The 17,651-nt window shown below is 29.5% G+C and overlaps 2 protein-coding genes across 7 annotated transcripts; both read left to right on the forward strand.

Annotated features, from left to right (window-relative positions):
* The first annotated feature begins 608 nt into the window (after positions 1–608).
* On the forward strand, positions 609–4,469 carry LOC106759208 (ubiquitin-conjugating enzyme E2 28). Of its 2 annotated transcripts, none has more exons than XM_022779821.1 (5): positions 609–784; positions 871–964; positions 1,378–1,505; positions 1,588–1,692; positions 3,776–3,905. In XM_022779821.1, the coding sequence occupies exons 2-5, from the start codon at positions 895–897 to the stop codon at positions 3,809–3,811; spliced, it is 339 nt and encodes a 112-aa protein (XP_022635542.1). In that variant the 5' UTR covers positions 609–784; positions 871–894; the 3' UTR covers positions 3,812–3,905. The 2 variants fall into 2 exon arrangements, with proteins under 2 accessions (XP_022635542.1, XP_014497747.1); XM_014642261.2 differs by lacking the exon at positions 3,776–3,905 and adding an exon at positions 4,041–4,469 and having other exon boundaries at positions 610–784.
* An 8,280-nt stretch (positions 4,470–12,749) lies between these two features.
* Positions 12,750–15,815, forward strand: LOC106758630 (thioredoxin H9). Of its 5 annotated transcripts, none has more exons than XM_022779822.1 (5): positions 12,750–12,776; positions 13,926–13,996; positions 14,597–14,719; positions 15,143–15,265; positions 15,414–15,815. In XM_022779822.1, the coding sequence occupies exons 2-5, from the start codon at positions 13,973–13,975 to the stop codon at positions 15,564–15,566; spliced, it is 423 nt and encodes a 140-aa protein (XP_022635543.1). In that variant the 5' UTR covers positions 12,750–12,776; positions 13,926–13,972; the 3' UTR covers positions 15,567–15,815. The 5 variants fall into 5 exon arrangements, with proteins under 5 accessions (XP_022635543.1, XP_014497053.1, XP_014497056.1 ...); XM_014641567.2 differs by lacking the exon at positions 12,750–12,776 and adding an exon at positions 12,853–13,044; XM_014641570.2 differs by lacking the exon at positions 12,750–12,776 and adding an exon at positions 13,111–13,222.
* Positions 15,816–17,651: the final 1,836 nt, after the last annotated feature.

Below are 17,651 nucleotides of genomic sequence, written 5' to 3' on the forward strand. Positions count from 1 at the left end.
TTTTTGAGTTAGTATTTTGTTTTTCATATCATATTTACAAATTATTAACAATTTAATATCACTCAAGTGTAAAAACATGTACTTTTACTAAGTTTTTATTAATTATATTAGAAAGAAATAGAAGTTTAATTTTTCTTTTATAAATGAAAAATTGTGTATATTAGATGGAAAAAATATTTTTAACTTAATAAACAAATATATAAAATACATAATAATTTAGTATTTCAAAACCATTTTTTTATTCTTTCTTTTTATTATGTAAACATTGAGCAACATATTTTAATTTTTTTTTACTGACAATAGAAAAAGAGAGATAATTAATTTTTACATTTTTTTTCTTTCTATTGCTACATACTTTGAACTTGGAATGTAACTTTCCTCATGTCAAAAATCTCACTATAAAAGTCAGCCTTGTTAGTCTATGATGTTGTTGCTAGTTTTGAATGAAACCCTACAATATATTTTTCAAAGAAACATTATCATAATTCTGGATTTTTGTACCTAATTAGTATTGATTAAAAGGGCTATGTTGAAAATATGGGGACAAAGGGTGCAATAAAGAAAAAGGAAATGGACATAGATGTCATTTGGTGTGAGTATATATCCATCTAAAAAGGGGCATTTTGTGAGTATTGGCGTGTGAGAGAGAAGGGTTTCACCGAAAGAGAGAGAGAGGGTTTGGGATTGGGAAGGCGAGGGATTGACGCTGCGTGTCTTCCTCTTCCATTTCGATCTGTCCCTCATTCCTGATCATCCAACCACCTCAGCCTCACACCAACACCATGTCTCTCTCTTTTCTCTATCTATCTCTCTCTTTATATTTTTACTCACATTTCTAGGGTTTCTTTCTCATCCCTCTCTCTCTTTCAGATCTGAACGTGTATCGTCTCACCCATGGCTTCCAAGCGCATCCTCAAGGAGCTCAAGGACTTGCAGAAAGACCCACCAACTTCTTGCAGCGCTGGTATCTTTTTTTTTTCTTCATTTCACACCCCACCACGATATTTTTGTCTCCTCTAACTGTGCTGTTAAAAGCTCGTTTTTTTTTTTCTGGGTTGTGTTTGTTCAGGGGTTAAATGAAAAATAAAATCATGTAAAACTAAAAAAATTACTGTTTCTGCTGCTTTTTGAAAGCCTTGAACGCGTGGACTGTTACTAACCATGGTAGAGTAAAGTAAAGTTAGGTAAATAAAACATGCATCGGTTTTAAATTAAGGCTGTGGTAGTGTTTCTTCTCATTGCAGGAAATTGCGCACTAATTGATGTTGCAACCAAAATAGCAGTTGAAGACTGTTTTCTAAAACTGTGTTATGTTTTTGAGTTTGAAGGTTTTTTTTTTTTTAGTAGTATTTGCAAATGCAAGTGTTTATTTTTCAGGTCCAGTAGCTGAGGACATGTTCCATTGGCAAGCAACAATTATGGGTCCTGCTGATAGTCCTTATGCTGGAGGTGTATTTCTAGTCACTATCCATTTTCCTCCGGATTATCCTTTCAAGCCCCCTAAGGTAATGTGTGAAGTCTGCGTGTGGATTTAGGGGCTTTGTTTTTTAAGTGTGTTCTAAATTTCTCACATTTTGGCTTGGCCAGGTTGCATTTAGGACCAAGGTCTTTCACCCGAACATCAATAGTAATGGTAGCATTTGTCTTGATATCCTGAAAGAGCAGTGGAGTCCCGCACTCACCATCTCCAAGGTTCAGTATTTTTTCCTTTAGTTTAAAAAATACGTGGGTATATGGATATTTGAATTGCATGACTCAAATCGAGTTTTGAGGGAAAATTACCAAAAGGAAACTACTGAATAATATTTGCAGTTTTGTATAGAGTCACTACAATTTTCTTCTTTGTTTTCATTACTTTAGTAAAAAAAAGTCCCCTTTTCTGCGTGGGGCTCTGACTTTTTTGTTTTTGTATTTATTGAAATTGAAATTGCTAATTAAACTACTCTCAAGTTAGATTGGATCAACATTGTTGCAGTTTTTTATGTTGTCTTCTAATTACTGACTGTCATGTATAGCTATGGTGTGCTTGGTAACTTTTATATGACTTTAAAACTATTCATGTATGACTTCTCATTAAAAGATGGTGTAAAATCTTTACTCAGACAGGGGATGATAATCAAACACTGTTGTTGACTAGGTTTTAGTTTTCTGTACTGTACAACTTGTGGTATGATTCATATGATACAATTCTCAATTCTCACTGCTGCCTACTGAGTCATTTAGCATGTGTCATGTTTGCATTCTGAATTGCAAGAATCGTGACCTGCTACAGAAAGACATTTCTTGTGAAACTGGTTTTTCCCCGAAACTGGGTTGAGTTGTGTGTAACCAATGTGTCTAGCTTTAACCCCATTGAGATCCAGTGTGGCCCATTTGCTGATTTTCATGTTTCTACATCTTCGCTCACTCTTCTCTCCCTTTTTCTTGTTCTACAGTTTCTTTTGCATTTGCAATTTCTTTTCTTACCTCTTACACTTTTTTGGGCCCTTGCTGTATCCTGACTACGTGTGCTGCTGATCCTATCTCCCAAAAATCAAAGTGGTGGTTGGTTACTATTGTGAATGTTATTATTTGTGTATCAGCAGCCACTTTCTTTTTTAGCGCTTTGGCTGTTATTGTTTGTATCTTTGTTTTGAAGCTTATACGTATCTCTATTAGCTATTATACTTCAAAATGGTCATATATGTATATATGTGTGTGTATTCATATTTTTTATATGTTAAATTGCTAATTATATGTATGCGCACACATTCACACACGCTCACACATTCACATTGTGCACACACACACACACACACTTCATCTTTGTTTGTTTTTAGGCTTATATATCACTCTATTAATTACTATACTTTCAAATGCTTATATATATGGATATATTTTTCATATGTTTCTCTATGTTAATGTTAAAAGGTTCCTTGAATTCCTTTTTGTTATTAGTGTATTTGTCTTTTATTTTGTATGTAATAAGCTTTATTATTACCATTATATGGATCCCAATTCAAGTACTGTGAACTTATGTTACTAATTGCTTCACATTTTCATATAATGTTTACTCATGTTAATGTTTCCCCTCTCTTCATGTATATAACTGGTAACCTCTTTACGGTACCTCTCTTTCTACACCCTTTCTCTTTGAACACTGTGTGTTCTCTGCGTATTATACGATTATACGATCACCGGGAAGGTTTCCAAATTTTCACTCTATTTTAATTCAGTCCTTCATTCCTTCAATTGTCCATTTTAAATTAGCTTGACTTCAAATCTGTTATGAGCTTTACACTGCGGGGTTCCTAGTCTTAATCCACCACCACAACCACTGTTCATAGGATGTCATAGGGTCACTGCAATGGGTAGTTTCTGGCAAAAAAGAAAGACTAGAGGGCCAAGGACTGACTAGTGGTTTATAGGTTGATAAAGAGGGGCTTTTGAATTATTCTTAGTTTTCTAACAAGTATTGAAGGAGAGGTTTCTCTTAACTTACTCCTTGAAAAATTATTCTCTATGCTTTTCTCCATTGTTTTAGTTGAATTCTAATTCATAATCAGCCATTCAAATTCTACTAGTTGTAATTGAAATTTTGTACAGTCCAAGGGTAGATTGACTTTTAGTTGTGGCTGGTAATTTTGCATCCTGACAACATGATTAGGGAGTGGTTCTGTTTTTATTTTTATCATCTTGAATTCTGTCTGATGAAATATGGCCACTGTAGCGTGGTGAGTTTATAGTCTTGTTCTATCAATGTTATTCTGTCTTTAAAGCTCTCTATTTTGAGTAGGCCCAAAGGAGGGTACCCATCGAGACCCCGAAATAGCTCCTTAGAATTGCCTACGGAAGGGGGGGAAGAGAGCATTGGCAGGGATCAAAATCCTGCCAATCCAAATCCAAATTTTAACCCTCTCAACAAGGGACGCTTTTTGTGTAATTGATCAGTAGGAATCTTATGTAATCATTTGTTGTATGTGAATCTCATTACTGATGCTGAGAGGAATCTAAGGTATGATGGGTTTTGTAATTATTATGTTTTGCTTGTCACACTTCAGGTGCTGCTTTCTATATGCTCATTGCTGACTGATCCAAATCCTGATGACCCACTTGTTCCGGAAATTGCTCATATGTACAAAACTGACCGGGCCAAGTATGAGGCCACTGCTCGCAGCTGGACCCAGAAGTATGCCATGGGCTGATTTGTGTTTAGATATTTTGTATATTGAAGAATGGATGGCATCTATGAATACTTTTGTGGGTTTGCTTTTCTCTTCCTGTTTTCGGGGGTGAGATTATGTTTCTGTTATGAGGGATAGGGAAGGGCGGTGTCTTAATTTGATAAAAAAAATAACTATGTTCAACCACTGTGATGTTTTATCATGATGCAAACGCATGAACAGGATGTTATTTGTGTCGTGGTTGTGTTGTAACTTTCTCTATCGAGTAATGTAGAAATAGTGATATGTGGCACAAGTTTCTCTTTATGTTCTGCACAGCGTTTTCAAGTAAAGATGTTTTTGAAAGCCGTCGATTTTTTTTCTTCAAAATAAGATTAATTAGTGGCACTATCTGCAAATATTAGATAGTCTCCAATAGGCACTAATTAGAAGGACTATTGAAGCTTAGGTTGTGGTGGTACTGTGTACATGTAGCCTAAAAGTAAGCTAGAAAACGTTTAACAGTGTTCAGAATTCGTTTTATAAAGAAGCATTAGCTTAATAGACTTATAAAGTCCTTTAAAAAATAATTTATTAAACCAGGACTATATATATATATATATATATATATATATATATATATATATATATATATAGTAATTTTAAATTACTTGAATCCAATATATTTTTTTCTAACTTTTTTACTTTTATATCTTACTTTCAGTGCTTGTGATCTGGGGAAGAGAAACAGAAGTAGGGTATATTTTTCACACTTCTCAAATGAAATGATGAATGAGTGTGTACTTTATAATAATTTACACATATTACATGGCCATCACCACTATTATTAATAATAATAGTAAGAAAAAGAGCATTGGATTTATTCTCCATGTGAGCGATGATTGTATTTAGAGATGTGGTTTGCGTGGTTATTAAGGTGACAGAAAATTGGTGCATTTGTTATTTAGCTCTGCACAACTGTCTGTTTTGTACCTCAATTATCACAGTCCACACAATAAAAAAATACTAATTTGTGATTCTTTTGTGGGACTCACTCCAGCTTGCCAAAATTTAATCTATCCTAAATTTCTTTCTCTTCACTCTAATATCTTAATCATACAAATTATTGCAAAAGTGATTTTCTTTTTTCATAAAAAATGTTTTCTCTTTGAATGCCTACTTTTATATCATTCAAGATGATTATTAGTAATATGTTAAATTTAGTTTTACCACTTTCAAGATTTTGTTGTGTTATGATTTTATAAGTGGAAAAGCTTTATGCAATAACATTAGTATATCTTTGTTAACATCTTATTTCTTTATCAGCTTAGTTTTCATACTAGAAAAAACTATACATTTTGAAAAATAAAGAGAATGATAGATGCTTTGTTATTGGACTGGATGGTCACCCTTTGGAATGATTCATGAAAGAGACACCTTTGGATTGGATGTCACCAAAGTAAATCCATAAGGTAAAAGTTTGGACAATTTATCTTAATGTTAACGAGGTAAATTTTGATTATCTACAATTAGGTTGTAATTAAGTCGGTATTAATCAAAAGTTTATTCTAAAATTTATAAATACATGTTTCAAATAAAAAGATAAATGATTTGTATTTATTACATCTTTAATAGCTAAGCTAACGAACTGACTTTATTTTCTAAATGGTTTGAATAAACGGCTTGAACAATTGATCTAATTTAGCACTTAACTTTGAGACAACTTTTAAATTTTAGACGGTTTATCAGGATTTAGATCATTAATCTTAACTCTTACACTCAAAACAATTATAATAAATGTTCTATTATATCAGTTAATTATAAAAATAAGCTGAAGAAATAAACTTTTATTTTTTTATTTGTTGATATGATAAGTCATAATTCAACTCAAAGATACATAGAGATTCTACTAATTTGAAAATTCGTTTCTCTAAACAATTATAATTAGTTTGATACAATGTTTATGTAAAATTAAAAATATATTAAGGAGATAAATATTTTAAAAATAATTTATAAATGAAAAACTAATTCTTAATATAGATGAAGTCACTGAAAATAACATCTCTAAAAATATTTCTGTTTAAGAATGAAGACTTAGATTTGTAATATAAAGACAACTTGTTAGTAATCTTTTATTTAACTTTAAAACATTCAAACGTATTAACTTACTTTTGTATATTTATAAGAGTTATCATTTACATTCCTTTTGAAAATGAGAGTAAACATTTACATTGAGTCTCTACTATATTAGCCTTTTAATGAAATAGTTATCAAATTAATAAATCTTTCTAAGACACAAAAATAGTTATTAAATACCCTTTTATGTCAAATTTCTCGAAGTTTTAAATCTTTTAAAAAACTAATGTATAAACTTGGTCAACTAATTTTTTGCATTAAAATCTCCACTCTACACTTTATAATTAGTAAATTGACAATAAAGTGTTTGAAATGAACTATGATTCAACAGGTTGTATATCAGAAAAAAAAATTACCTTTGAGAGACATTTTTATAATTATTTACCATTATTCAAATATTTGTTCATTCTAAATAAAGAGAAAAGTGTCATTTAAACATTTTTTATTGAAAGATAAAAATATTATAGTTTGTAACCTTCCAAATTATAGTTTTAATATTATAAAAGAAATTATCACATATTACACATAAAATATGGTTATAATTACTAAAAAATACAATAATTTAAATTTTACATACAAGAAACTTTATTTCTAATATTATCTAAGCATTGAAGTAAAGATTTAAAAAAATATCATAATTTAGAATTATATTAGTCTAATTATCTATACACCAAAATTCTTCACTCTGAACTCAACAATAGCTTAACTAAAATATCATCTTTTCTCACAATAATAAGATGATTATTGTCAAGGAGAAAAATCAAACACAAAAAAAAAAACACAAACAATAAGGTAAGATAATTTTAAAAGAATCACACACACCCTTAATACAAATCATAAACATAAAAAATCTAATATTACATCCATTAAAACCAAGTACAACTTTACATACATATATCAAGACTCTAGACATGCCATCCAGATACATGTGTTGGTGTCAAACTATTAGGTGACTTGTGCATGTGTGGCGAAAACAACATTTCACCCAAATTGCCACACAAGGTTAGTCCGTCAAACACTAATGGTCAAATAGACCAGAGGCTAAGGACTTTCTACTACTTCTCACCACATATCTACTCTCATCTACTTGAGATTGCATAACTATTGGAGTTAGAAACATTCCTCCATTTCAAAGTTCTTACAACAATACATTACACAAGCACAACACAAGAATTTTCCCCATTGAATCCCCTTCCACATACTTAAACTGAAAACACTTTCATCGTTTGCATTCACAAGACATTCACAACCTTACCACAAATTCTATATAGCTCTTAAGTATACATACATTAAAATGCATCTAAACCATTTACCTCATGCTTACATGCCAAAATAACATTGGAGAAACCATATAATTAGTAGAAGTTCAAAGCATGCAAATTTAGGAAGAATAAAGTGACGCTGAGTGGCATACCCTTGTTGCTGAGTGTTAACCTTTACGTAAACTTGGCGCTTGAGCACCACCTTAGTGCAGCTGAGCGCCAAAGCTCTCAACTTTCCGGGCCTGGAACACCGCTGAGCGCCATACCAAAAGTTTAGAAACTTCATACTTTGATCTAGATGCTCCCAAAACTCATTCCAATGACCCAACTTGTATTTTTAACACTAAAATTTGATTTGAAACATGTTTATTCTTCAAATTTGATACCAATTGGCTTATTTGGTTAGAGGATTGGCCTATTAGATCAACCTAACTATCCAAAAACACATACAACAGATTTAACATACTACCAACCAGATTTTAGTGAAATAATTAGCTAAAGAAGTCTTAAATGGCCCAACCACAGACCCTAAACATCATATTTACGCATCCAACCATTACTTCAAAGTTTCACCTATCAAAACCCTTCTTTTGGACCAAAACTAACATACCATATTCCCCTTTTACTACTTTATATTCTACAATAGTTTTGTACCTCATTAAACATCAAAACAGTAGCCTTAAAGATTTAAACAAATACAAATTCACAATCTTACATAGCATTATGCTTCAATAGACAACATCCATTCCTCAATACACTAACATCATTCAACAATCATCATAACTGTTAAAATATTCAACCAAAAATAATTCTCACAACTTATCAAACATACATTCATACTCCTTCACACTAAATTAAAGAAATTATTAGCTTCTCTTACCTGGTTAGGAAAGCTCAAGTGGCTCTAGAAAACAATTACCCTTGTCTTAGCTCATAAAACTCTATTTACCTACAAATCGTGGAATTTTGATTCAAGTAGACCATTAGGACCAATGATCATCAAAGAACACACATGAACTCTAGGACTATACATGCAATCAGAAAATATTCTCACATGCATGAAAGAAGTAGGGGTGGGCAAATGGAACTGTACTGCACTGTACTGCTAAAAATTGTACTGAACTAAAAAGTAATTTGTTTAAACTGAACTGTGCTGTAAAATAGTTCAGACAAACTGAACTGAATTGTTTTTTATTTTATCAAACTGAACTGAATTGTACTGTACTAAATTGTACTAAACTACAATATAAACTAAACTGAACTACTAATTGAATCGTAAATTGTACTAAATTACAATATAAATTGAACTGAACTACTAACTAAATTGTAAATTGTACTAAACTACAATATAAGCTGAACTAAACTACTAACTGAATTTTATGTATAAACTACAATATAAACAAACATGACTTATTGGTAAAGAAAGTGGTTTTTTTAAAGCTTTTGGACAATGGCAGATCTAATTAAATACACTTATTTATAAGAATAAAAATTCTCAAAATACTTTTATTTCATGCAGAACTCATACCGGATAAAAAATAAAGTTTATTTCACCACTTGAATTAAAAGAAAAAGTTGATTTACTTTCATTTTTAGAATCACATATTTAGAATTTTAGTTAATTACTTTATGGATAAGTTGTGTCGCATTTATGTTCTTGGATGATAATAATTTCTGATTCAATTTTCCCTAATATATACGTACACAAAATGTTGCTTGTGCTGCACCATCCCAGTTAATCAGAGGGTGTTCAAAATGCTCATGTAAATTTTATCTGAATTTATGATTTTTAACGAGTATTTTTAATAAATTTGTAATCAAGTTTACAATATTAAATTTAGTTCTGGTTTTTATACTCCTGAATATAAAATATGATTTTACTTGTTTAACTAAATTTTAACGTAAAACAGTATTGTTAACTGCAGTTAACTGAATCAAAAATTTATTAAGTTCAGTTTTTAAAAACTAAATCATAAAACAATATATTTAAGTTATAATAAAAATGGTTCAGTTCTTTTTAGTATAATATAGTACAATTAATTATAATACAGTACAATTCAATATTTTTTCCCAGCTCTAGAAAGAAGCTCAAAAAAAGAAAGTAGTAGACACTAACATACACTTTTTAGAAAATCGATCAGATAAAGTTGAATATATCACCGTCATGATCACCTAGGTACTTCCTTATAATCAAAGAAATAACTTAGGAGTTAGAAAACTTAGAAAAAAGGAAGAGAAATTATAAAAGAAAAATTCTAGAGAGATGATACATGTTTTAGATAATAACATGTGTTTAAAATTTTTTATTTATATTATTAAACTTTTAACATTAAAATAACATAGTCTTATTAATTTAAAACATTTATCGATTCTAATACTTTATTTTTTGAATTCTTATATAATTTATTCAAAAGTTAATTAGAAACCAAATCCTTAAAAATTGATAAATATTTAATACACATCTTGTTAAATTTTATAAAACTATTTTTTTCACAGTTAAAATACAATAAAATTTCCATTTTCTTAAAAATCTTTCATTAAAATTATAATTAAATCGATCCCGATTATAAATTTTACATACAATATAAAAACCATTCTTTATGTAAAACAAATAGGCAGTAGATAAGTCGAAACAAAATTCATCTCTTATGCTACACAATGAACACAATGATATAAAATATAAACAAAAGAGATATATGTGTCAAAATTTCTATAAGAATAAAGATAAAGAAGAAATAAAATTATAAATATCAATATTAAAAAATAGTTATTATAGATTTTTATAAAAAGACATTATGTCGGGAAAAGTCCAGCATTTTAATTTCTTCTTTAAGATAAATTTTTTCTTGTTAAATTTACTTTAAATCTTACTCATTGTTTAAATGACTTGAATTTTTCGTGGAACACATGATGTCAAGTTAATTTAATTTAATTAATTTCAAATATTGAGTGGTGCATATACAATTACATTAAGAAAAACTTGATATTTATATAATAATTTCCAATTAGTCAATTGAATAAGGTTTCCAATTATATAATATGTAATTAAATTCTAAAGTACAGTTCAACATTGATACTTAAGATCCGAAAACGTGTGATGGCTGATCCACTACCCAATAATTTAGGCTATGTTTGGATTTAAAACGAAATACTTAAAATCACTTCAATTTTCATTAAAGACTTTTAATACTTAAAAAAAATATTATTTAAATGTAAAGTGTACTTCAAATTTCTTTTTTTTTTTTTTTATTTTAGTTAAATTCAATTTAACTTAATTTCATAAACTGAAGTTTGAAAATAATGGTCACAGTCACCAAACACTTATTTTCTCATTCTGACAAACGTGAAAAGCACTTTCCATTTATATGTTTTAATAATTCCACGTGACACCCATTGAATAATTTTCTTCTTATTTTTCTGTCAGAATCTGATATATTCTGTTATATATTTAAACAATCCAATATTCTAGATAGCTATTATGATATTCCGAATTAATATTCTGTTTAATTAATTAATAATTAATCAAGACTTTTTGAAAAAATCTCAGGTACGATTCGATCTTTCTGGCAATGATACGGTTCTATTTAACATTATCCATTACAAATTACAGAGTGACATTTTTTTTTACTTTATCATAATAGAACTTCACAGGTTTGAAATTATATTCCAGGAATATATATATGATATTTTTAAAATAATTTAAATTTAAATAACTTATAAATTTGAGTATTCTTTTTTACTTTAGCTTTATTAAAATAATCTCTGTTTGCAATTTTTTAAAATTTTGTAAATATATTATTAATTAATTTTATCTTTAAGATGATAAATTAATTAATAAAAACTTTATTTTTCTATAAATATGAATGAAAAAAAAAGATTAAATTAAAATTTTTAAAAAATAAGCTAAACTAAATCCATTTAAACTGTAGGAGAAAAATTTATGTTGGCTAGACGTGGACCATTTTATACATTTTCTTAATCTATCTTTCACACCAAATTTAAATTAACAATTTTAATATAAATATAAAATTTAGATTTAGGTGGCATTATCTATTTTTTTTAAATTAACTTTTAACAAGTTAGTTTGAATTAAAGACTAGTATTTTAAAGTTTGGCAATGATACTTTGAAAATATCTTTTTTATTATATTTTAATATTATTTATGTGTTATTATGTTATTAGTTAAAAATTATTTCAAAATAATAATAACAATAACAATAATAATAATAATAATAAACATCAACATAAACTAATTATATAATGATACATAGATGATATTAAAATGTTATAAAAAAAATTCTCAAAATATTATTATTTTTAAAACTAGTTATTAATTATTATCTCAATTTAGAAATAGCTCATTTTAAAATGAAAAAACATAAAAAAGAAACATATAAATGTCACTCCCAAATTAAATTAGTCAAAAAGAGGTAACAAAATTCAGTGCCAATGAGCTTTTCGACAGAAAAACCGGCCGAAGAAAAATAGAAAGGAATCATAAAGGCTCAATAAAATCTTCAAAATAATTTCAAAATTCACCAGTATAAATGTGCAATAAATAATGCAAAACTCTGACATCCAAAAGAAAAAGAAAATAGCTTGAAATAATTTATACAGCACTTAAAATAAATGAATTATATTAGATAATTTCATAAATTAGTTTATAAGAAATTAACTTTAACTCATAAAAAAGTAAAATTAAATGCGTGAGTTGGTAGTACACTTTCAATGGAGGACTTGATCTGTCAAAATCAGATTGAGAGAAAAGGTTTCTTCAGTACTTTTTTGTGATTATCACCATCTTTTTCTTTTTTCTTTTTTGTGATTGAACCTCGACAGTCTTAAAGTTCAAGCTTAGGCTCATTATTTTTCATTTTGAGTTCTTGTTCATCATATAAAATAAAATTATTTTGTAAATGAATTTTATAATCTATCTTATTTGGTGAACAACAAGATTTCAAGCAAAATAATGTTAGATTCTTTGTTATATTAACAGAATTCTTAATAATAATAATTCTAATGATATGAAAATAGTGAGAATAAGAATAGTGATAACAGTTATATTAATATTTATGACAGAATTTGAAGCTGAAATTTATAATTAAATAAGCATAATCCATGGCAGTTGAGACAACCGTTTAAAGAGTATATTTTGTGAGTGAAACTGTGGTTCGGAGTTTTTAAGGCTGTGTGGTTACTTTATATTCACCTTAGGAGGTGGCTTCAAGGATTAATGGTAATATATTAAACAAGTTTGTCCACTTTCCAAGTTGGAGGCTTTGCATCTAAACCAAACTTATTTGCTTATAATTTATAAATAGCTTCTATCTCAATACTCTGTTTATTATTCTTACTATTCTGTGTTTAAACCAACACCAAAATCTTTGTTTTTCACGCAAACCGCGATAGCTCTTTCCTAATCTTCTCGGAATCCGAGGTGTAGCAGTACCACTTTGGGTTGTCTCACAATCACTTACTCGTTTCAGTTCAATTTTGCTAATTGGGTACGATTTGTCTCTCATCATTGAACTGACCCTTATCTCTTATTAAGCAATCTCGTCTTTTTGAGCTGCTGTAATTGTGACTTTTCATTCAATTATATTTCCTTTTCTGCTTTTATTTTTATGGGGTTGTCTTTGATGTATGGAAAATTATGGAAAGCTTGCAACTTTAACTTTCCAGGTATAGAAATTTTGGTTTTGACGTGATTCCTGAATTTCTGCTTTCTGTTCTTTTGGGTTTTAACAAATGCAATTTTCCGAGAAAGAGTCTAAATGCTGGGACCTGAGAGTTTGTTTTCTTTGCTCTGCACTTCTGGGAGGTCTTGTTATGGCATTGTTGCTGGGAATGGACGAAACTGTTTGAGAAATAAACCATGTGCAAGGTCTAATAATGCAGTTTAAATGTCTTTTGATGTCCCTTTATATTCTTCTCGTTTTCGATTGGTTTCTACTAAGCAAACTCTACTCTTCTTGTGATCGTGGAGGAGTGGAGGTGTTCTTGCTCTCTGCTTCAACTTTACGAGTGTTGGGAATGGAATAATGTTTGAAGAGTAAAATAGTTTCCTTGCCCTGCTTATTTTTTCCTCTTCTGGTTTTATTCTTATCAGATTTCATCTTTTCTTGTCTTGTAGTTGCGTGTGGGTTATCAAAATGTAAAAGTGATTTCTGATATTTTGTTCAGTAAACCTTTATAGAGTGCATATTTTCTTAAGCTGCTTAATTTATGCTTTTACCTGTGTGTTCTGGGTGTAATTTGGAGGATGATGTCGTCCATTACTGGGGTGTTGCATGCATTTATTAATCAACAACCTCTTACTAGGCTATTGTTTTGGTGGACCAAGAGAAGTTTTATCTGCTGATATTGGTTGTCTTTTTCCTTTCAGGCATCCATCTATTAAAGTTCACAAGTTTGAGGTTCTCAAACAGTTAAATGGGGAATTGTGTGGCTAATAAGGTGAGAATGCTTGAAGCTGAAATCCTTTGGCCTTTTACCTGTTACCTCTGATAAATTTCTTTGTTCTACAGATAGCAGTCTCTTAAAGCAAAATAAATTTCCTGCAAAATTTGTAGGGTGTTTTGTCATTGATAGTGTTTACCTGGATGGCATAATGAAAGGCTATTGTTTTGTAATTTTGAACTGAGATTTTTACGGCGGCCTTGTGTCTGGATACCATTGTTCATGTGAATTGTGTTGTACTTTGTGTGTAAACGGTAGCAGATAGGTTGGACAGTAATGAAACAAGAATAGAAAAACGATTATTGCAGGATCTAACCAACTAATGAGAGTTACGGATCTAACCATATTGTTAAGTCAGTATGATGTGATTGTACTCTATCTGTAACTTATATTTCTTCTGTCAGCCTTAGCTTTTCTGTTTCTCCCAGCTACTGGCTGCCAGAAAGAACAACCGTAAAGAGCTTTTGAGTGTGAAATGTCTTAGCTATGTCAACTTTTTGCAGCCTCAATGCTTCTAGAACTTCATAATGGAATAAGTCCACATTGTTCATTGATAAGAAAGTTGACTGAGAAGGTTCATGTTTCTAATGGTTGTAGTCTCAAGCTAAGGATAGTGATTCTGAACATGATGTGGAGTTTGCTGCTGGCAATGTCAAACTTATTACCACCAAAGAAGCTTGGGACCAATATTTGGAAGAAGCTAGGAGGGATGGCAAAATTGTAAGTTTTTCCCTCCTCTTTACTCTGTAGGACAGTAAAATTTAAGATCTATTTCTATTTTGCTGTGTTGTTTGGATGAACACCTAACACTAAGTTTACTAATAACTTAGTGATAAGAAAGTCAAATAATTTAAGGCTAACTCAATCTCACAAAACTCACGTAATAAAGAAATAGATAGCGGATTAGACTGAACAAATTTTGCCAGAGTACATCATTGATATTCTATAATACTTACTAGATATGAGATTTCTGTCAATTTGTATGAAATAACTTTAATATTTCTAATAAATGACATGTTTTCTTTTTGAATAGAAACTTTCCAGTTTTGTTTCCTTAATAAATTTCCTTGAGTCATCAGTTAGTATTTGTCTAATTTGTTTGCTCTGGTTGAATAATTAATACTATAAATCCACGTTCTACAGGTGATTGCGAATTTCAGTGCAACATGGTGTGGTCCTTGTAAGGTGATTGCGCCATATTACTGCGAGTTATCTGAGAAATACACATCCATGATGTTCTTGCTAGTTGATGTGGATGAACTAACTGTAAGTACTGATAAGAAACATAAAACCAATTTCAAATGTATTTGGAATTGGTAATTTTGTTTTATACCTTTAATTTACTGTGAAGTGTTTGTAGACATGTACCATTTGTGAGAAAAGTGAAGATGTTGACTGACTGCATATGTTGTAGGAGTTCAGCACTTCATGGGACATCAAAGCCACACCTACTTTCTTCTTTCTTAAAGATGGACAACAACTTGACAAACTTGTGGGAGCCAACAAGCCAGAGCTGCAGAAGAAGATTGTTGCCATCAATGATTCACTTCCCGAATGCAAGCAGTGACTGTTTTCTCATTCTTCTTGTATTATTGCCCTTTGTCCTTTCACAAGTCACAACCATTGTTGGTATGTTTTGTTTTTGCTGTGAGTGTAGTTGTATTTTTCCTCGGATGTAAATATGAAACATGTGTGTCACATGAATTACTTCAATTCAGAGTGATGATGTTGTTGTAGTTAGAATAAGCCTGTTCTGCAAATGTAACAAATCTGTTGTGTTTTGTTGTTTGAGAAAATTCAATTTTGTATCATGCCATATGGCTCCATTTCTCATTGGTTATCATATCACTGCACTACAAAATATTTGCAAAATCTAAATGCATAGATAGAGATTGTTAACATACTTAAGTGTGTTTAGCGCCAAGGATTTTTTAAGAATTCTCACTTTAGTTTTCAGAATAAAGATTATTAAATGAGTTTTCCCTTTTTCTTTTAACTTCAAAACATGTTTCGATAGCTTTTTCCATAAATATTAAAAAAAAAATAAAGATCCACTAAATTAATTTATAAATAAGTTAATTTTACCTAATAGGAGATTTTATAGACAAATATCCAATCTTTTAATAAAATGATATTTAACAAAATTAAAAATAGTTTTTTTTTTTTTTAAGTCGAGTCTTTAAAAATGTTTTAGGAAATATATTCTGTAAATGATTTTAAGTATATTTTTGAAAAGTTAAGAAAAATTAAGACATGGTTGAATTAATTTTGATTGGTTATGTAGATAAACTTCGAAAAATAGCTAATGAATTAATAATTAATAATTATATTAAATTATGTTTTTATATATTTTTAATTAATATATTGAATGAATTTACTTATAAATAGATGTGACGAATCACTTATAATTTTTTTTGTGATATATTAGAGATGACAAAAAAAACTATCTACTTATTTTAAAACATGATCATGTTAAATTTTTCTTTTTGACTTTACAGAATAGTATAAACATATTAATATTGAAACAATAATACAATATAAGTGATCAATAAGAGAGCAAATATGGAGATAGAAGAAAATAGAGTGGATAAATTGTAAAGGGATGGTGATAATATGAGTTTATGTGAAGGAAGCATGATTGATGCTTTAACTATAGTATTAATGTGTGTTTGATGTTCTTTATAAGTTTGTTGTGGTTTTGATGATATTTTAATATATAGTTTGGTTTTTATTAAAATTCTATGTTGAAGTTTAATTTAATTATATGAAAATTAACTTAGATAAAACTTGTTTTTATTTTTGGTTTTAGTTTTAGTTGATATAAATATCTAACACACTATTAATTGCGGTTTGATACTATATCAATGTAGTATATTTAAATTTAATTTAATTTCATAAAATTAGTTAAGAAGAATGAAATTTGACCTAACTTACATACTATAATTTAGTTTTATTTTTAATCCATGATCTCTAACCACTTTGAAAAATATATAAACTTATGCTTTTGTGAAAATATTTGATAATTTTATTCTTAAATCTTACCTTAATTTCTTAGAAATAAAGTCATAATTCTACATCAAATTTGATATGAAAATTGTGACATCCCAATAATATTTGCGTCATGCATATAAATTAAAGACGTCATCAAATATGATAATGGAAAGCAGTCAAGAGTAATTAAGGAGTTTAGTTTAGGATTACAGCCATCCACATGCGGAAAAATTAAAAACGTGGAAATACTAAAGTTTCTCAAAATACAGGAGCTAAAAAAAAATATCTGAATAACATTAGGAGCTATGGAATTCCTAGGAGAACTAAGCAGCTGCGTCTTCATTCTCCTCCCGAGCGTTCTCCATAGAGACCTCATTTTTCTCTGCTCACATCCAAAAATGGATGATCATCGCAACAGGAACACATACAACATACACAGACACAAGCAATGCAAGGGTGAGCTAATTATATAACATCATACAACTCAATTTAAGCGTGTAACATACAAGAGACAACTTCACATCAAACAGTTTAAGAAACACAACCTAAGCATGTTAATTTCTAGACTTGACTCGTCCGGACTTTAAAATGATAGTCAGGCTATGGCGAGTCTTGCACCCGTGGTGACTTATGAAACTTGGGTTCCCCACCCTGCCACACT

This window comes from Vigna radiata, chromosome 4, assembly GCF_000741045.1.
Source record: "Vigna radiata var. radiata cultivar VC1973A chromosome 4, Vradiata_ver6, whole genome shotgun sequence".
Classification (NCBI taxonomy): domain Eukaryota; kingdom Viridiplantae; phylum Streptophyta; class Magnoliopsida; order Fabales; family Fabaceae; genus Vigna; species Vigna radiata.